The following is an 18,243-nucleotide window of genomic DNA, read 5'->3' on the forward strand; positions in this document are numbered from 1 at the left end:
TGTGATATCAAATAAAACAAAGTACCTACTATTTGTATCGGAAACTGATAAAAAAAAATACAATCACATTTATTCTCGTCAAGTCATGTTTAAAGATCAGGCTAAAATAGTGATTGATATACGCTTGGATTATCCATCCGGCATATTGGCAACACTCCACCAATCTGTTCAACTGGTAACAATTCCAGTGAACAATGCGACTCACTTGCGGCTTTATAATTGGCACTTTGGCACGCGGTTCGTCAGTCCGGATCAATCTCCGCGGTGTAAAGTTCGGTCGTCTCGAGTGTAGTTCAGCAACTTCAAACCAAGCATTCTTATGCTGTATTCCATCCCATTCCATATTCTCTGACTCAGTTAGCATCCTAACTGCAACATACGCACTCTACGCTTGCAGTTTAACATTGGACACAGCTAATGAACGTTGGCGATTCTCTTCATTGTAGCTACAGGCCGCTAAAACAATTTTAAAAAAAATTACAATAATGTCCAACTGAGCATCACCACATACTCAGCTCTTGCCTCCAATATTACTTTGAAAAAATCTCATCTTGTCTTATGTATTGCTCGTTCAGACTTATTTTTGATTTTCTCAACTCTTCCTGAAGAAGAAGAAGCACTACCGCAAATGTCAAACATGGAAACTGAAATAAATATTCAGAACACTTTCATGCGTTTTTTACTAAGACAAACATCCTGTTTCAGAATGTATCATGATATTTCAGCAACATTTCAAACCATTTAAAATGATTACTGCACATGGTAACGTGCTGATTGCAATATTGTTTACCTAAAGAACCTTGGTAAACCTGATATAAAACTTCAATCAGAAAGAAGAAGAAAAAAGAATGCAGTGCTAATTTCGAATTGTTTTTTCCGCATTTTATACATAAAATCGAAGGATTAACATACAATAAAAGGTACACTGAGGTTTTTTACGCGGGGTTTCGTACCGCGTAAAAAAACCACGTTAATTCGAAAATCCGCATAAAAAACCATGTTAATACGGAAGTCCGCGTAAAAATAAACCTCGTTAATTCTCAAATTTGCGTAAAAAAAACCGCCGTAATTCAAAAATCCCCGTAAAAAATCCACTTTAATTAAAAAATCCGCGCAAAAAAGCACGTTTCTAAAAAAAACGTGTAAGAACCATGATTATTTAAAAATTTGCGTACAATGATCGTTTATTTTTAAGATAAAAAAACAAAATCAATTAGCTAAACAGAATAGTTGAATATAGTGAGGCTTATTTGACCGTTTGGAATTTAGACCAATTAAATAATACGCATTATGCGGATTGAAATAATTTCAGCTTTTTAATCTTTTTTATCAGTTCAGCAACAAATCATACTACCGTACTAGGGGAAAGTCGAGTAAGACGGACACAGCGGGTAAAACGGACACTTTCCATATTTCGAGAATTACAATGTTTGGCACTAATCTAATGATGGGAGCAAGCAAGGTCCCATAATAGTAAACAAAACAAACAAAAACTTTGAGAATCCATTAACTCGCAAAATTTTCGAAAATTTCAACCGTTTTCAAAGGAAGAGTGTGTATTAGGCTTCTTTTTAAACATATGGAGGAAAATCAGCGAGTTTCGGTCAAAGGGCTTGAACATCAATCGTTTACAAAAAAAAAATTGGTAAGACGGGTAAGACGGACACATAAGTTTCTCCAGGTATTTTAAATTTATCATCGGTTTGACCCTCCATATGCCTTCAGAAGACCTTGGCAAGAGCAATTGCCAGTCGAAATGCACTCAACATCTCGAACAGGCCATAAAAACTGTAAAAACAGGATCTCCGGTGAAGAAAGCGCCTATAAAATACGGAATTCCGAAACCACACTGTTTCGCTTCTGGACTCGGACCAGTTCAGGAGTTGGTTCCATTTTGGTTTATAAACGTTTTCTTATACTTAACGCACAAAAATATCTACATTTACAGCAATTTTTGCGACAAAATGTACCTTTTCTGAACAGTGTTTATTTTACCCGATCATTTTTGAAAAGTCTAATTTGCAAGCATTTTTTAGATGGCTATAAAAACAGTATTGATGAAGGAAATTTACTAATTCCAGTGGTTAATGCGATAGTAAACAACCTTAACTGCCCATCTGCACGAAAACTGCGATGAAAAAAGCAATATCTGATTTTCTATTGCGATTCTACCTTAGGGTGTCCGTCTTACCCGACTTTCCCCTAACAATATTTCAAATCATTGCGAAATGAGATTGCTCGCTCAATGCATGGATCGTGGGACAAAAAAAATCAGCTAGTTTTCACCAAGCTCCAGTCCCTCTTTTACTGTATTCTCTATGGTAACGTTTATTTTCGGAAGGAACAAAAATCACACACAAAAAACGCTTAATTTTTTTTTCGCCCAAAAATCCGCGTCAAAAACCCGCGTAAATTCGAAAATCCGCGTAAAAAAACCGCGTTAGTTCGAAAATCCACGTTAAAAAAAGTCGCGTAAAAAATTCCGCGTAAAAAACCCGCTTTAAAATAACCTTAATGTATTTTTCTTTCAAACTTTGACTCTTTTTGGCAAATTTTCGTGTTAGGAACAAATTGTCAAAAACTGGTTCCAGAGTTTAGTTTCGGTAAAAGCACTTAAAAAGTGCCAAAAAGTAGTCAAATTACTTTTGCCAGCTTTCTCTAAATTGCTGATTTTTTTGTGATTTTCATCCGCAAAGAAATTCATTTCTCAATATTTTTCAATCGTTATTTGAATAACGATTTAAATATCGACTGAAAATCATGAGCGATGATGAATTATCCTTGCGAATGGAAATCCCAAGAAAAAGACTGACAAATGATGCTGGCATGCAACCTTAAAGAGTACGTAGTTTTTTTTACATGTTTCTTAGAAAATACAAAAATTGTTTTATCAAAAAAATCCTGAAACCGTGGTTGATTTATTTAAATATTAAGTAAAAACTAACAACGTGTTAAACAGCTTCGTTGCAAATCGCCATTCGACGCAATCAAACAAATTTTGTTCATCGTTTGAGAACTGACAACACACTTTCGACAATCTAGTTAGTACAAACATATTTTTTCTTCGTCGGAAGTGAAGAAGAAGTTAATTTAGTGCGTTATTTTTTTCTTCGTCGGAAGTGAAGAAGAAGTGAATTTAGTGCGCTGACGCGATAGAAATATGAAATAGAAACTAAACTTGAAATTCTAAAATTGAATTAATTGAGTTAACACAAACATTCAACATTATCACATAATATACAGTAGAAACAGTATTTCAAATAAGTCATAGATGTTTTAAAGTAACCGACTCTTATCGATACCTAATAATTTACAAAACTCGCCGAAAAGTCGATTCATTCATTTAAATAATAATTTAATGCATCTTTTAAAAAAAAACGATATACATATCATAAGATGATTTGCTTTAGTGTTTATCGGCTACACTGACGAAAATGCAACCTATCAGCAGCAGAGTGCCTCCAGTAGGGTGGGTGCATATTGAGGAAAAGTAGGCAAGGGGTACCAAAAGTTTCTCATTGGTGGGGGGTGGAGACGGTGCGCTTTTTGACAGCGAATTGTTCGCCTACCATGCCTACGATTACAATTGCCTGTCACAAGATGGACGATTCCGTGCATTGGTATAAGAACACACCTGAAGCTTTACCCGCCTTGATCAGCAGAGCTGTCAAATTACGATTGTCAAATTTCGGGTCTAACTACCGTTGCGTAAATCGTATTTTTCTTTAAATACGCAATAGCAAGCTAGAAGATAACAGACTATGTATCTTCAGAGAAATCTTGGTGTTCGAATCAAAAAACAATTGACTTTGACTCAAAAAAATATTCTATTGAAACAAACTCTTTTTTATTTGACACAATGTATTATGAGTTTGATTCTAAAGTAAAAATTTGAAACGAAGGATTTATTCTTTGGATTTAAAAAATACTTTGAATCAAAGAATTTGTTTTATTTCAAAGGTGAAAAATTCTTTGAAATTAAGGAAAACAGATTAGAAACAAAGGATTTTTTATTTGTCCCAGAATCAAAGTAATTTTCCGTTGTTTGGCCACTAAACGAAGGAAAATTCCTTTGTCCAAAAAAACTTTTTCGCTGCGAACCATACATGCAAACAGGTCCCGGCAACGATACAGGATTTGTCTATGTATCGTGTGACCAACATCTATTAACTAAGTGTTGGTGAATCTCGATTTTAAGCTTTTTTTCCTCAGATTTAAGCTTTTTTGGCCTTGAGAGCATAGGAGATGAAAGCTCAAATCTGAAGAAAAAAGCTTAAATCGGTCAAAAAAGGGGAAATCTGAGAGATGTGCTCCATACGGTTTGAATAGCGTTGCCGCCGCCTGCATGCAAACAATACGAAGGATACAGTGGCGCTTCCATATGACTGTATCGTAGCCAAGGTCCAGTTGGAACATCCATTCAAGCCGTCGGTCGTGTCAAACAAACCAATCAAGAGGATCGGAGAGTTCCAATGTGAAGTGGTCGCCAACAACAAAAGTGGATTGGATTGAAACATTCGTACAGAGGTCAGTTCCCTTCAGCTTGGATTGTAAGACAGAATCGGTCAACAAGCTAAAGCAGGGGTTTTCAGATCGTGCTCCGCGGAGCACTTGGTGCTCCCCGAAGCTTTTGAAAGTGCTCCGTGACATACGTAACGAAAATCTTAAACCAACCTTGAAGAACTCTGATTTTTTTATCGATTAGTTTTTATCGAAGCATAAGAAAAAAAAATATTTACAGGGCATATAGTACTAGCGAATAAATTTTGTTTACTTTGTCTTTACTGGCGGCTATAGCCTAGAATTCACACTTGGCAACTTGAACTACGAATTCGGTTGATGAGACTTGTTTTTGGTTCGTTCAATCTTCAGTGAAAGGATGACAACACACCTGCAACTGGTGATGCATCAAATGCAGAACCTTCATCGATGGTCGTTGAGCTGGACCTGGAGGAAATCGAAGAACCTCAGCCGGAAGATGTAGTGGTAATCTACGTCAAGAAAATAATAATTGCTGCAAAACACTCTATGAAAAGGCTGTTCTTGCGTCCTACTTAGTGAGTTACCGAGTTGCAAAAGCTAGAGAAGCACATAGGTACTATTGCTGAAAACTTAATCAAACCTTGTATTCAAGAAATCGTCCGTGTCATGGTTGATGATAAAACAGTGGAATTGGTAAATCCGATTCCTATGTCTGACATCGGTTTCTCGGCAAATTTGAGACATGGCAGTATCTGAAAGCATTTTAATTTCTCAATTGAGAACTTCAAAATACGCCATGCAGCTTGACGAATCCACAGATGTAACAGGACTAGCAATTCTAATGGTATTTGTCCGCTATCAAGGTTATTAAAGTTTCGAAGAAGATTTGTTCCTTTGCAAACCGTTGCAACTTTCACAACGGGGGCTGAAACTTTCAAGCCAATTGATGATTATGTTTCAGACAACAATATTGAAAGCTATGGTTGGAAAAACTGCTGAAGCCGTTGCCAAGATCAAAGACGTTGCGGTAGTAGTCGTTGCATCTTTCATTGACATGCACTCGCTATGAAGAACTATCACTATCTTTGAAAGAAGTCTTGGACGAAAGCGTAAAAACAATCAACTTTATTGAGGTTCGACCGAAAAATTTAAGGTTTTTCAAAGCGTTGTGCGAAGTGATGGGTAGCCAACATTCCACGCTACTACTACATACCGAAGTTCGCTGGTTATCTCAAGGAAAAACGTTTAGCGGCATTAATTTTGCATTGGGGGTCAAATTAAATGATGATCAGTGGCCCTTCAGGTTGGCTTATTTGGCTGGCATTTTTCATAAAATGAATGATAATTTTCGATTCAAACGGCAAAATCATGGCCTTCAGAGAAAAATCAAATTTTGGGCAGTTTCGCTCAAAAAGCGCAACCTGGACAGCTTTCCAAATTTAAGAAGCATTCAATCAGAAATAAACTCGAAGTTATCATCCGACAATTTTCAATAATTCAACGAGCATTTGCAGCATGAAAACATTTTTTTTGTATTCCTTGATGTTAAGTTGAACTAACAGGCCCACGTATCTAATAAAGTCATTTATACATATAATTACAATGTTTTTCCGCAGGATTTGTTGAACAGCTTTTAGCAATATTTTCCCGAAGAATATCATAAAAAGATTGAAGACTGAAAATGAGTGGAACAGGCTTTTTTCTTTTTCAAAGAAACCAGAATCATTAACATCGCAAGAATATAAACGCTTAATAGATATGGCATCGGATTCAAAGATACAGGAATGATTCGCTTCCAAGAAGTCGTTGGAGGAGTTTTGGTGTCAACTAAAAAATTAATTTCAAATTTGGTCCGATAAAGCAAAACTTATTCTTCTGCCGTTTTCCACAACTTATCTGAATTCTGAATTTTCCATGCTTATCTCGCAACGAAGGCAAAATACCAATCCTAACTAAACGCGGAACCAGACGTTAGGCTACAACTGACACAAATTGAACCAAACATGTTGCAGCTTGCAAAATTGAAGATAGCGTATTTGTTCTATTGAAATTTGATCAATTAATTTTGATGACACATATTTTGTAAAGAAAAACAAGACTATTTATTAACTACGATGATAAGACTCATCTTATTTTAACGAAACTATCAAGTTTTCAAAACTAGATAGGGTTTTTCATTCGTTCAAAAATGCAGGTGCTCCGCCAAAATTATTGATTTTAAAAAGTGCTCCGCCGAGCAAATGATCTGAAAACCCCTGAGCTAAAGCATGAATCACGATGTATCTGGACGCACTGTTTATTATACCATAGCGCTCCTAGTTGTTGGATCTGGAATATTTCGACAGCACTTTGTTTGGAAATGTTTCCTCTATCAGTGCTGAAAATTTCATTGCGATTCGTTTTGTTCCAAAAAAGTTACACGTGATGGAAGCCGCGAGACGAAAATAAATTTGGGACACCCACGTCAAAAACCCGACGTGATCGGGTTCATAAATCGCGAAATCTTTAAAAATTGTCAAATCAACCGTGTGCAGCGTTCCCAAACGTTTCCGTGAGATGCAAACTATCGATCGGCAGGTTCATACCAAGCGTCATAGTGGGACTAAGGATCGGAAACTGCATTTGAAGGTGTTGAGAACAATCAAGGCGAACCCAGGGCAGTCGGACTATGACATCGCCAAGAAATCCAATGCTGACTGATGCACCGTCAGAAGGATTCGTCTGCGCGAAGGAATACGATCCCATCGGGCCAGTAAGCATCCAAACCGGACATTGAAGCAGAATTTAGAAGCCAAAGGACGTGCCCGGAAGTTATACAACAAGATTCCAACGAAGTACGACGGATGCATCCTCATGGATGACGAAACGTACGTGAAGATGGGTTTTGGGCAGCTTCCTGGCCAAAAATTTTATAAAGCCACTGCAGTAGCGGTGCACTGAACTGGTCGGGGTGATGTCCCCGGCAAGTTCGAATTCATTTTTGCCGATAAGTTTGCAAGAAAGTGTTTAATCTGGCAAAGTATTTGCAGCTGCGGACGAAAAACCCCCGGTTTTTGTGAAAAACGGGACCATCGACTCCGAAATGTACAAGGAGGAGTGCCTGAAAAACGTTTTTTTTTTTCGTACATTAGATCTTACAAAGGACCAGTAAAGTTTTCGCCAGATTTGGCAAGCTGCCACTACAGCAAAGAGTCCACCCGATACAGTGGTAGCCAACGGGTGGATTTTGTCGAAAAGGACATCAACTCACCCAACTGCCCTCAATTCCGCCCTATCGAAAAATTTTGGGCAATTGTAGAGCAGAAGATGAAGAAGAATGGTAGGACGACTCGGGATGCAACAGAGGTGAAGAGATCGTGGAACAAAATGGTCGCTGAGTTCAGCGAATAGGATGTCCAAACTATGATTAGTGGTACTCGACGAAAAGTTCGAAAGTTCATCAAAACACTATCGGTATAATTTTTTTATTATTTTTCCTCTAAAGTGCAATAAAAACCCTACATTTTAAGTACTAAACATTTTTAGTTCGTTAACATAGCTTCGAGATAGACCCGTTATAAGGCGTCCAGATTCAGCGTAATCCATGCTTCAGCTTGTGAATTTCCGGCCTAGCTTTTTTATCATGACAATCCTTGGCATCCACCATCACAGATTTTGCATGAATATAGGCATTCAAGAAATATTTAAATATGTAAACTTGATAGACAACCGTTCAGATTCTAAAGTAAATTGATGAAGCTGAACATAACAATTATATTAGAACAGACGGGAAAAGCTGACCCACTGATAAATGAGCAGAATGAATGGTATCTTAGCACGTCTGCTGAAACTGAAAGGAAGAGAAATGTGTCAACCTGCATATAAGCTCATGTCCAAGTCGATCTAGATTTGTGTAACTCACTCACCTGAATCAATAGCGGCCATCGACGGAGACGACGACGGCAACGGTGATGAGGACGGCGACGACGGCTCCTGAAGCAGCGGTTCCTGAATCTGAGCACTACATCGGTCGGCCGGTTGCTGATCCGCTTCACCAATCTCGGGCTCGGTTTCGGTCTCGGACGACACCTTTACTGGTGGTTCGTTCCCGGACACGCGGCGGCGCTTCAATGCGACGCCCAGCACCAACGACGCCGGCCGATGGAGACAACTGCCTCCCGCACCCAGTGGAACCTTTTCGGGGGCTTCCTCACACCAAAATATAGAAAAACACCTTCAACACCCCCACTCGCGAACTCTTCTGTTATCTCACTGCGCGCTATCAGTAGGTATCTACATGCGATTTTCCGCCCCACCCACACTCAAAACTTTCGGCACTCTTTTTGGAATGAAAATTTAGCACAACAACAAATGTGATGTTCAAAGTGATTTCCTAAATGGACTGCTTTGTTTTGAATTTTCGCCTAGCCTCCTTTATTGGTTGTTGCCTCAATTTTCCTGTGCAGTATTCTCGTCGTAGGCTCCTCTTCTCATCAAACAGCGTCTCTTGTTTTCGTCACCCAGGATGACTTCTTCAATTAAAAACTTGACACTTCATCCCATTACCAGTCGCTGCCCTCTCTCTTTCTCTGCCTTCCACGGTTTCCCCACTCTAGAGCTGAATCAATCATCCCCCCTCACCTGTCGCGTGGAATTGTTCAGCTCAACATTGAAGAATATTCAGAAGAAAAAAGTTTCTTCACACCCAAGCGACATTCGTCAGCTTTTTTTTGCCTCCGCGTTCCCTTCGCGACTTCACTGTGCAAACTTGGCGCTGAGCTTAGCCAAACGGAGAGCGAAAAAAATAATAATTTCAATTACCGACTATCGAATGAGAGAGCTGCTGCCGGGTGGTTGATTGCTATTTTGAGCTGCTGCTGCTGCTGACCATTCAACCGAGCTTCTGTTGACTTCAGGGCCCTGCTGATGCCGGCTGATGACAGTGTTTCAGCTGTTCTCTTTGAAGTCGTCCCTCTTTGCTCGATGCAGGCTGCTTCATCAGATCGTGAAAGATCTATCAACCGTACGCGCCCCTTTGAAAGCAAATATCCGTCCTAGTATCTAGTATCAGCCTAGCTAAAAAGAGCTAGTGAGGACCCAGCCGATTCGATTGATTGAAGCTAGGGCGAAACTGGTTTGTCGTCGATATTGTCTGTGCTCTGCTCCGGATGATGCTGATGGGGATGGAACTGAGACTGGAGATAGATAGTATACTACCTACAGCAGAGTCTGAAAGTTTAAAGAAGGAAAAAAAGCGAAATCAGATTTGATTAATTCAATGAGGGCGATGCAAAAATCTAATCGATGATATTCGATCTGCTGGCGCAGCTCGCGCAGGTCGGAATTTGATTTGTGATTTTGAGAGGCGATTTTAAATCCGATTGATTCAATCGAAAACGCTCACTGAAGAAGATAGTAAGTTGCTATCGAAATACCGGTATCTGAACTTTTCTTATATCGTGGTTGAAGTAAAGGGAATCTTTCGTTTGCTTTGATTCAGTAGCATTATTCAATCAAGTAGGCTCACAACGCAGAATAGTCTGTTTTGACGTATATTTCGTCATACATTTCTGACTAAAGAAAAATTCTTGTCAACGATTGCTACATTGAAGTCAAGCAATTTTTTATCGTTTCAACCTTTATTAGTGAGGCTTGTGATGAGGCTAAGTAGGCAGAACACATCCCTACTGAGCCGATGTCCATGAGTTCGAACCCGAGAGTAAAAACCGAACACAGATATACCGTATGAAATTTTCAATGACTACTATCCGCCAACTGCATCGATGAGTTACTCTGCAAAATGCCTTAGAGCACGTTCAATGGTGTTGGGAAAAAGTGGTAGAAATTTCGACACTTACGGCACATTTTGAAAATTTTGCCATGCAAAAACATTTTCAAGATCTGTGGCCTTCTAGTTTTTTTACAACACGTGTTGTATTTTCGCATGCTGTGATGCAAAAATAGCAATATTTCTATCACATACGGCTGAAATAGAAACAGTGTTGTAAAAAAATACAACGCCCCAAGATCTTGAAAACATTTTTGCATGGTAAGATTTTCAAAATGTCAAAATTTCTACCACTTTTTCCCAACACCAGTGAACTTGCTCTTACACAGGTTCACAGAGTGTTGCAAAAGATTCGGGCTGAAAAGCGTTTCCCCAGAAGGCGACGTGATAAAATTTTCTCGGAAAATATGCAATATCACTCATGAATACCGCTTAGAAAACGAGGTAGAGTCGCGAATGGCAAGTTGTTTAATCGTCTATAATCGAAACAATAAAAAATATTCACAATCTTAAACTTAATTTTATTGTCAGAATACGAAATCTGAAAAATTAACAAATGCAATGTACTTTAATTTTTTTTCCTACGCCATTTAGGACCTACATTGTGCGTAGGTTGGAAAATTAACTTATTAACAGAAAAAACTGCGAGTGACTGAGTGCGAGTTCTGTAGTAGTACAGTCCAGGAGGAATGGAAATTTGTGAAAACAAATCAATAAGATATATGTATGTACTCAAGAAAAACTCTGTTCAATTTGCTCGATTGCATGATTGTTCCCATATCATATTTGGCTTCATTTTATAGATAAGTTTTTGGTTTATGCAAAACAATGGTATGGGTATCCCCTTAACTTTTCCCCCAATTGAAGGAAAAAGAAGTCTCAAATAAGCATATAACCATTTTATGTGTCCAAATGCCCTCCCATGCCAAATTTGTTTCCATTTGTTCGATTAGTTTTCGAGTTATGCGAAAATTTGTAAAGGAGCACCCCTCTCTCGTTCCTATTATCCCACTGGAAAGATATCATGGTATCGAAACATTCGTCGTACTCAAATACCCTCCCATGCCAAATTTAGTTCCATTTGCTGGACCAGTTCTCGAGAAATGTGAAAAATTGTATGGAAGCACGGTTCTCCCTTTAAAGTTTTCCTCTGGAAGAACGGAGGGGTTTCAAGAGATCATAAAAACATTTCTAGTATTCAAATACCTTCCCACGCTATATTTTGTTCCATTTGATTGAGTAGTTTTCCAGCTGAAAAATTTTAAGGAGCCCCTTCCCCACTTTTTTTTCTCACTGGAAGGAAGGAGGGTACCAAATGTTCATATAACCATTTCGCGTATCAAATACCATTCAAAGCCAAATTTGATTCCATTTGCTCGATTAGTTCTCAAGTTAAGCCAATAATAAGGTATGGAAGCCCCCGTCCTCCTTTCCTATATCCCCACTGGTAAAGGCTCCAAATATTCTTGAAAACATTCCTTGACTTCAAATATTCTCCCATGCCAAATTTGGTTTATTTGCATGATCAGTTTTCGAACATTTGTCAATTTTGCATTTAAAAAACCTGAACACCTCTCATTTTGAAGGTGTGTGTGTGTGTGTGTAGAATGTTGCTCCTATTTTGATTTTGGAATTCACTCTTCAGTTGTCAAAATGCCGTCCAAGGAAGAAGAGCAGCGTATCAAAATTTTGCTCGCGCATCGCGAAAATCGGAGCTACTCGTACGCAAAGCTGGCAAAACCGCTAAAAGTTGCCAAATAAACCGTTACAAATGTAATTAAAGTGTTTGGGGAACGTTTGTCGACAGCCAGGAAGTCTGGATCGGGGGGGAAATCGAAAATCGGAAGCCGCTGAAACGACAAAGAGAGCTGCCGGTAGTTTCAAGCGAAACCCTAACCTCTCTCTCCGAGATGCCGCAAATAAGCTGGGTGTATCGTCTACAACCGTGCATCGAGCCAAAAAACGAGCCGGACTATCGACTTACAAGAAAGTAGTGACTCCACATCGCGATGATAAACTAAATACGACGGCCAAAGCGCGATCCCGGAGGCTGTACACGACGATGCAGACGAAGTTTGACTGCGTGGTGATGGACGACGAAACCTACGTCAAAGCCGACTACAAGCAGCTTCCGGGACAGGAGTTTTATACGGCAAAAGGAAGGGAAAAGGTAGCAGATATTTTCAAGCACATGAAACTGTCAAAGTTCTAGTTCGGCAAGCCAAGCATTTTCATAGCTGTCATAGCGGGACTGTCAACCAAGAAATTTACGTGAAAGAGTGCTTGAATAAACGTCTGCTGCCTTTCCTTTCCGTACTGTTTTGGCCGGATTTGGCATCTTGCCATTACGGTAAAAAGGCCATGGAGTGGTACGCCGCCAACAACGTGCAGGTGGTTCCCAAGGACAAGAACCCTCCCAACACGCCAGAGCTCCGCCCAATTGAGAAATACTGGGCTATTGCCAAGCGGAACCTAAAGAAGACCAAAAAAACTGCTAAGGACGAGCAGCAGTTCAAGGCAAACTGGCTTTCTGCGGCGAAGAAGGTGGACAAGGTGGCTGTACAAAATCTGATGGCAGGGGTTAAGCGTAAGGCCCGGCATTTCGGATTTGGAAAAGCGGAAGCCTAACTGAATATTTTTCCTGAATTTTATACTTATTAAACTTGAAAAAGAAATTTAATTTGATTTTTTAAATAAACGATTTCACCGATTTACACGCGTTTTCCCTTGACCAAATTTTGACCGTATCACCCTTTATTTATCGAATATACAAGTTGCCTATGGAGCTGAATCGTTAGATATGTATGTTGGTTATCAACCATGGGTGCATGGATTCACCGCAGTTTTTGCCTAAGTATGTGCTCACATTCATTCTTAGATTATGAGGTTCGACAAATCTCCAATGCAGTGCGTGCACCATACCCGGGCCCCATGGCTTTGTATGAACCGTTATGAAGTGAATGTATTGTGTTGATTTAGGCTTATTTTGGAAGAACGAGTCAATCAGGTGGGCTAGTTTACTTACAGGTATTCCGGCATCCGTGTATATACCTGGCCAGCTTGCAACTGATTGAACATTCTTATCATTTAATTGACCATATATAGGAGGAAACACATCTTACCTGTCGGCCACTTATGGGATTCGAACCCAAAAGTTTTTTCTTCCCGATACCGGGAATCGAACCTAGTACGCCTGACAGATATTGTTGAAAAATTGCGTTGTAACATTCTTCACTCAACTTAAAACTACATTCTGTCACCAACAGAAATGATCATAAAGAATACACCTTCATTGCTTTGCCTTTGTTAATTTGCGACAGTGTTACCAGTTATTTTATCACTTATTCTAGATAATTGTTAATTTTCATTTTTTTCCAAAATTTAACATTGTTGCCTTAACTTCAGATTAAAAAATCTTTTTTATCAACATTTTTAAAGTTATTATTTCTTATCAAGCTCTACAGGTTGTGGATATCTGGAAAGAATGTAAAATGTGAAAACTATGAAAAAGTATGAGGTTTGGTCCTGATATCAAATTAACTACCATTGGTCAATTTTACAGTTCATCTTTCTCGAAATTTTAGCTTTTAATATTTTTGATTGGCAAGTTGGAAAACGTTTAAAAAAAGCAGGGGAGAGTGAATAATTTTAACCTATCGTTGTGAACAAAGAGAATAATTCATATGAAGCCTTCTATTTGAAAGAAGCGATAGCTTCAAAGTAAGATTGATGACAAAGCAAAAAAAACACGTGCCTTATGTCACGCTCACTCCAGGTGTTGACAATGGCTTTTATCCTTAACAATTTACAACTGCGCGCTCCATACAATAAACAAAAACTTCGGTTAAATTCCCTTCCAATCTGGGACTGACGCTAATGCGAGTGATGATCTCCTATAGGCTAGAATCGGGCTTGTTTTTTTCGCAACTTTGCTTGCTGACGTAATTGCAGAATGTTGTGCTGCTCGCCGCACGTTGACAGATCCGTGTAAATTGGTTTCATAAAAAACCACACGATAAATACGAAAAACCCGAACTCGGTTCGACTAGCTAGGGGAGTGGAAAATAAAAGTTATATCGTGTGAATCTTCAAGTTCAACACTCTCCCAAACACTTTTAGCCCGTAGGTATTTATATGGGATGGTTGCAAACTATTTATTTGTTGCCCCCCAAAAAGGTAAATATTCTAATGAAATATAGTAGCTAGCAAACAGACAGCTACATTAGCTTGGCTGAAACAGATGCTGCGGTGGTTTGTGGCTAAAAATAGCATCAACGAACGACTCTACGAGACGTGCGTGTGGTGCTTCTGGTGCAAACTGGGCAAGTCGAAGCTTTTTTCCGACTCCATGTTTCGGGGTACGATGGGGTAAAAAGCTAAACGGAGGTTCTTATACCAAGGCACTAACTTTTTTAGGACAAGGTGACATTTTACCCCTCCAAGCTCCACATCTTCTTCCTGTGGCAAATAAGTTCGTGAATAAACTTTGGACGGAGACAAAGAAGCCGACTCCGGGAGAGAGGAAACATTTCCTGGTTTATGGAAGAGTGTGAGCGCGTGCTTTTTGGGGAAGTTTGTTTGGGTTTGGGGCCGATTCCGATATCCTATGATGAGATGAGAGATGCTTTGTTTGGCAGTTGAAACGCACCAGAAATATCGTAGGTTGATTCCAGACAGAGAGCCACGTGCTACGCCACATGCTTCTCAGAACAGAAGTCCTGCTGCTGGTTGCGATGGCCAGTCAGTGTTTGTTTTGATGCTGGCCAGCGGCAGCGATTTGCGAACTCATGGTTTGGTTTCTTCCGAAAGAACCTCCACTTTTCAAGTGGGGAAACTGTGTGTTTTTTGTATGTGGTAGCTACTGTAAATAGCAAAAAAAAAACAACCATGCTGATGACTGGTTGTCTACCTGATACTTAAACTACCTCTGTTGGGAAGTTCTGCTTCTTCGTCGTACGTGATGTTAGTGATCAAAAAGTTTAATCGACCAGTTTTATTCGCATTGAAGAAGATACCACAGGGAGCATTTTATTTAACAATCGGTTGATGGACACAAACAAAGACTTGGATAAAAGATTATAAACCAACGTGCTAACTAGTCGTTACGTGTCGCTGGCCTTCGGTTTCAATCAAATTCAACAAATTATTGTATTGAAAGCAGGTTGTTGAGATACCTATGAAAAAGCCAAAGTTCGACGCAAATGTAGGAAATTTAGAGGTCGAACCCCCAAAAGTTGATATAAGCACGAAAGTACTCCGACACTCAAGAAGTTGCATAAATGCTTCCTCGTTGCATAAATGTACGACTCGTGCTGAAAAAATTACTAAAATACTAAAAATAACTATTTCGGTGGCTGATATAACTCACCGAAGCAACTATTGAGGCATATTTTTCATTTTTTTTTCAACACACAGAGTGACAGGCTCTCCGAGATGAATAAGCTAGTAAGACTTACCGGAAAAGGGTGCCCGACTTGCCCCACCTAGAGGTGCAGATGTTGCCCCTTTTCAATTGTTTAAAGTCAAAACCGGTGTTGAGGTGAAGTTTCGGAGGTTCTCTTGAGCAATCCGGGGATTAGTAACACTGCTAAAAGCTATATTTTTCAATTAATACATAGCAAGTTGAATTCATTTAACTTTTACTTACATTGGCTAACCTCTAAGTTGTTCTTTTCTTCCTCAACAATCTAGGAGGGAATCGTGTGAAACGATATGCTATCTGCGCAAACAGTGTAAATTCTTGAGTATAATAGCTAAAGAAAATAGTATTCAAATATTTTTACTCACGATCGCAATCGTCCAAAGTAATCTAACGATTCCTAATATAATAATATATTTGGTAAGGGGATAAATCACACCAGTTTATTTACTCTCTGCTTATCCAAATCACGTTAAGTTGATTCTACTTCCGTCAATGTACTTGACGTTGGCTGTCACCTAACTGCTCTCACTATCCCTAACGTTCGTAACAATCTTATTGGAATTATTATGCTGCTGTAGGGGCGCGGTCAAAGTAGCGGTAACATCCCCCCCCCCCCCTCGTAAGACAGATGATCTTCTGATGTCTTACCGACATCCAAAACCGCTAACTTAGCTACCGGCCTGGTAATGAGTCCTTTAGAAGTTTGCACCGTTGCTCGTCGTACTCGTCCATCAGCTCCTTTCATAACATCCAAAACACGTCCGCGGGTCCAGCCATTTCGGATAGATTCATCGATTATCACAACCAGAGTTCCTGGTTCCAGAGACTTTGTTTCTTCGAACCATTTAGTTCGCCTCGCGATGATGGGCAAATACTCCTTCACCCAGCGATGCCAGAAAATATCAACCAAGTGCCTGTTGTGATTCCAGTCGTCCCTAAGGGCCAGTCCAGATTCAACGAATTTCATACGCGGCTGACCGATGCCTGTAGAACTCAGAAGCAGGAAATGATTCGGCGTCAAAGCTTCCTGTGAGTCATTTTCCAATGAGATGAAAGTTAGGGGCCTAGAGTTGACAACTGCTTCAGCTTCGACGAGAACGGTGGAGAAGGTCTCTTCATTTGGAGTTCTAGATGTGGTCATCGCAAAGAACGCTGTTTTCACAGACCTAACAAGGCGCTCCCACGCACCTCCCATGTGCGGCGCGGAAGGCGGATTGAAGTACCACTTGGTTACGGTGTTCGTAAATGTCGTTGCCAATTCGGTGTTGATGGTTTTGCATTCTTCTACGAGATCGTTCTTGGCGCCAAGGAAATTCGTTCCGTTATCGGAATAGATCTCAACCGGTGATCCTCGACGTGCCACGAATCGTCGCATAGCCATCTTGCATGACGTGGTGGTCAGGGAATGGACTACCTCCAGGTGGACAGCTCGGATGGTTAAATAGGTGAATAACGCCACCCACCTCTTCACCGTACTACGTCCTACTCTCACTTGCATTGGCCCAAAATAATCAAGCCCCACGAAAGAAAATGGCCTATAGAAAGCTCTCAGGCGAGCGGCAGGTAGGGGGCTCATGCGAGGCACCTTTGGGAATGCTTTATAAACTCGGCAATGCGTACATTGCTTTTCGACGATTCGAACCAAGGTTTTAATTCGGGATACGTGAAATCTCTGCCTTATCTCGTTCACGACGGTGTTTGTATTGCAATGCAGGTATTTTTTATGGTACCACAAAACAATCAATTTGGTAGTGTAGTGCTCCCTAGGAAGAATGATCGGATTTCTGGTATCGTACGACACAAAAGCAGCAGCACTTATTCTCGATTCCACGCGTAGCATTCCATCTTCATCAATAAAAGGAGAAAGTTTCGATAAAGGACTCGTACGCTTCAGCCTTCGTTGCTCGGTCGGTAAATCAATTTGCTGGAGTTTTCTAATTTCCTCAGCATATGCCTCACGTTGCATGGTTCGGAAAATTAATTTTTCGGCGGACTCCAGTTCGGCTTGCTCCAGGTTTCCATTTCGGCAAGCGAGTTTTTTCCAGGTGTTAAGGCGGTTATGCGAATAACGATACACGTATCCAATCGTACGAATCAAACGATTCCACTGGGAAAAATTCTCCCATTTTATCAGCAATGGAGCTCGGTCAATGGCGCGATGTATATTCAAAACATTGCATTTCACTAGTCTTTATTCCTCTCCCGTTTCGAAGCATTCATTTTGATGGATTGGTCAACGATCCTCTGGCTCGTACAAGAAAGAAGGTCCTTTGAACCATCGACCCTCGGATGATAGATCGGGCCCATTAGACCACTTGGTGGCCTCATCGGCGACATTAAGTTTGCTCGGAACCCATTTCCACTCGAAAACGTCGGTAGTTTCAAGTATCTCTCCAATTCGACAGGAAACAAATTGGTTGTATTTTCGTGAATCGGAGTTGATCCACGCCAGTACTGTACGCGAGTCCGTCCATATGACCCTTCGTGAAATTTTGAAGGAATGCGTTTCAAGTAAGTTTTTTGATTGGCGACTTCCAATTATTGCCGCCTGTAGCTCGAGACGAGGAATTGA

The 18,243-nt window shown here is 40.1% G+C and overlaps 1 protein-coding gene across 1 annotated transcript; it reads right to left on the minus strand.

Moving 5' to 3' along the window:
• Positions 1-385: 385 nt before the first annotated feature.
• Positions 386-17,052, minus strand: LOC129753247 (uncharacterized). The gene is made up of 3 exons (XM_055749041.1): positions 16,320-17,052; positions 8,388-8,666; positions 386-456 (listed from the first exon to the last, which is right to left on the minus strand). The coding sequence occupies exons 1-3, from the start codon at positions 17,050-17,052 to the stop codon at positions 386-388; spliced, it is 1,083 nt and encodes a 360-aa protein (XP_055605016.1).
• Between the last annotated feature and the right edge of the window lie 1,191 nt (positions 17,053-18,243).

The sequence above is a fragment of the Uranotaenia lowii genome, chromosome 3 (assembly GCF_029784155.1).
Source record: "Uranotaenia lowii strain MFRU-FL chromosome 3, ASM2978415v1, whole genome shotgun sequence".
NCBI classification, from domain to species: domain Eukaryota; kingdom Metazoa; phylum Arthropoda; class Insecta; order Diptera; family Culicidae; genus Uranotaenia; species Uranotaenia lowii.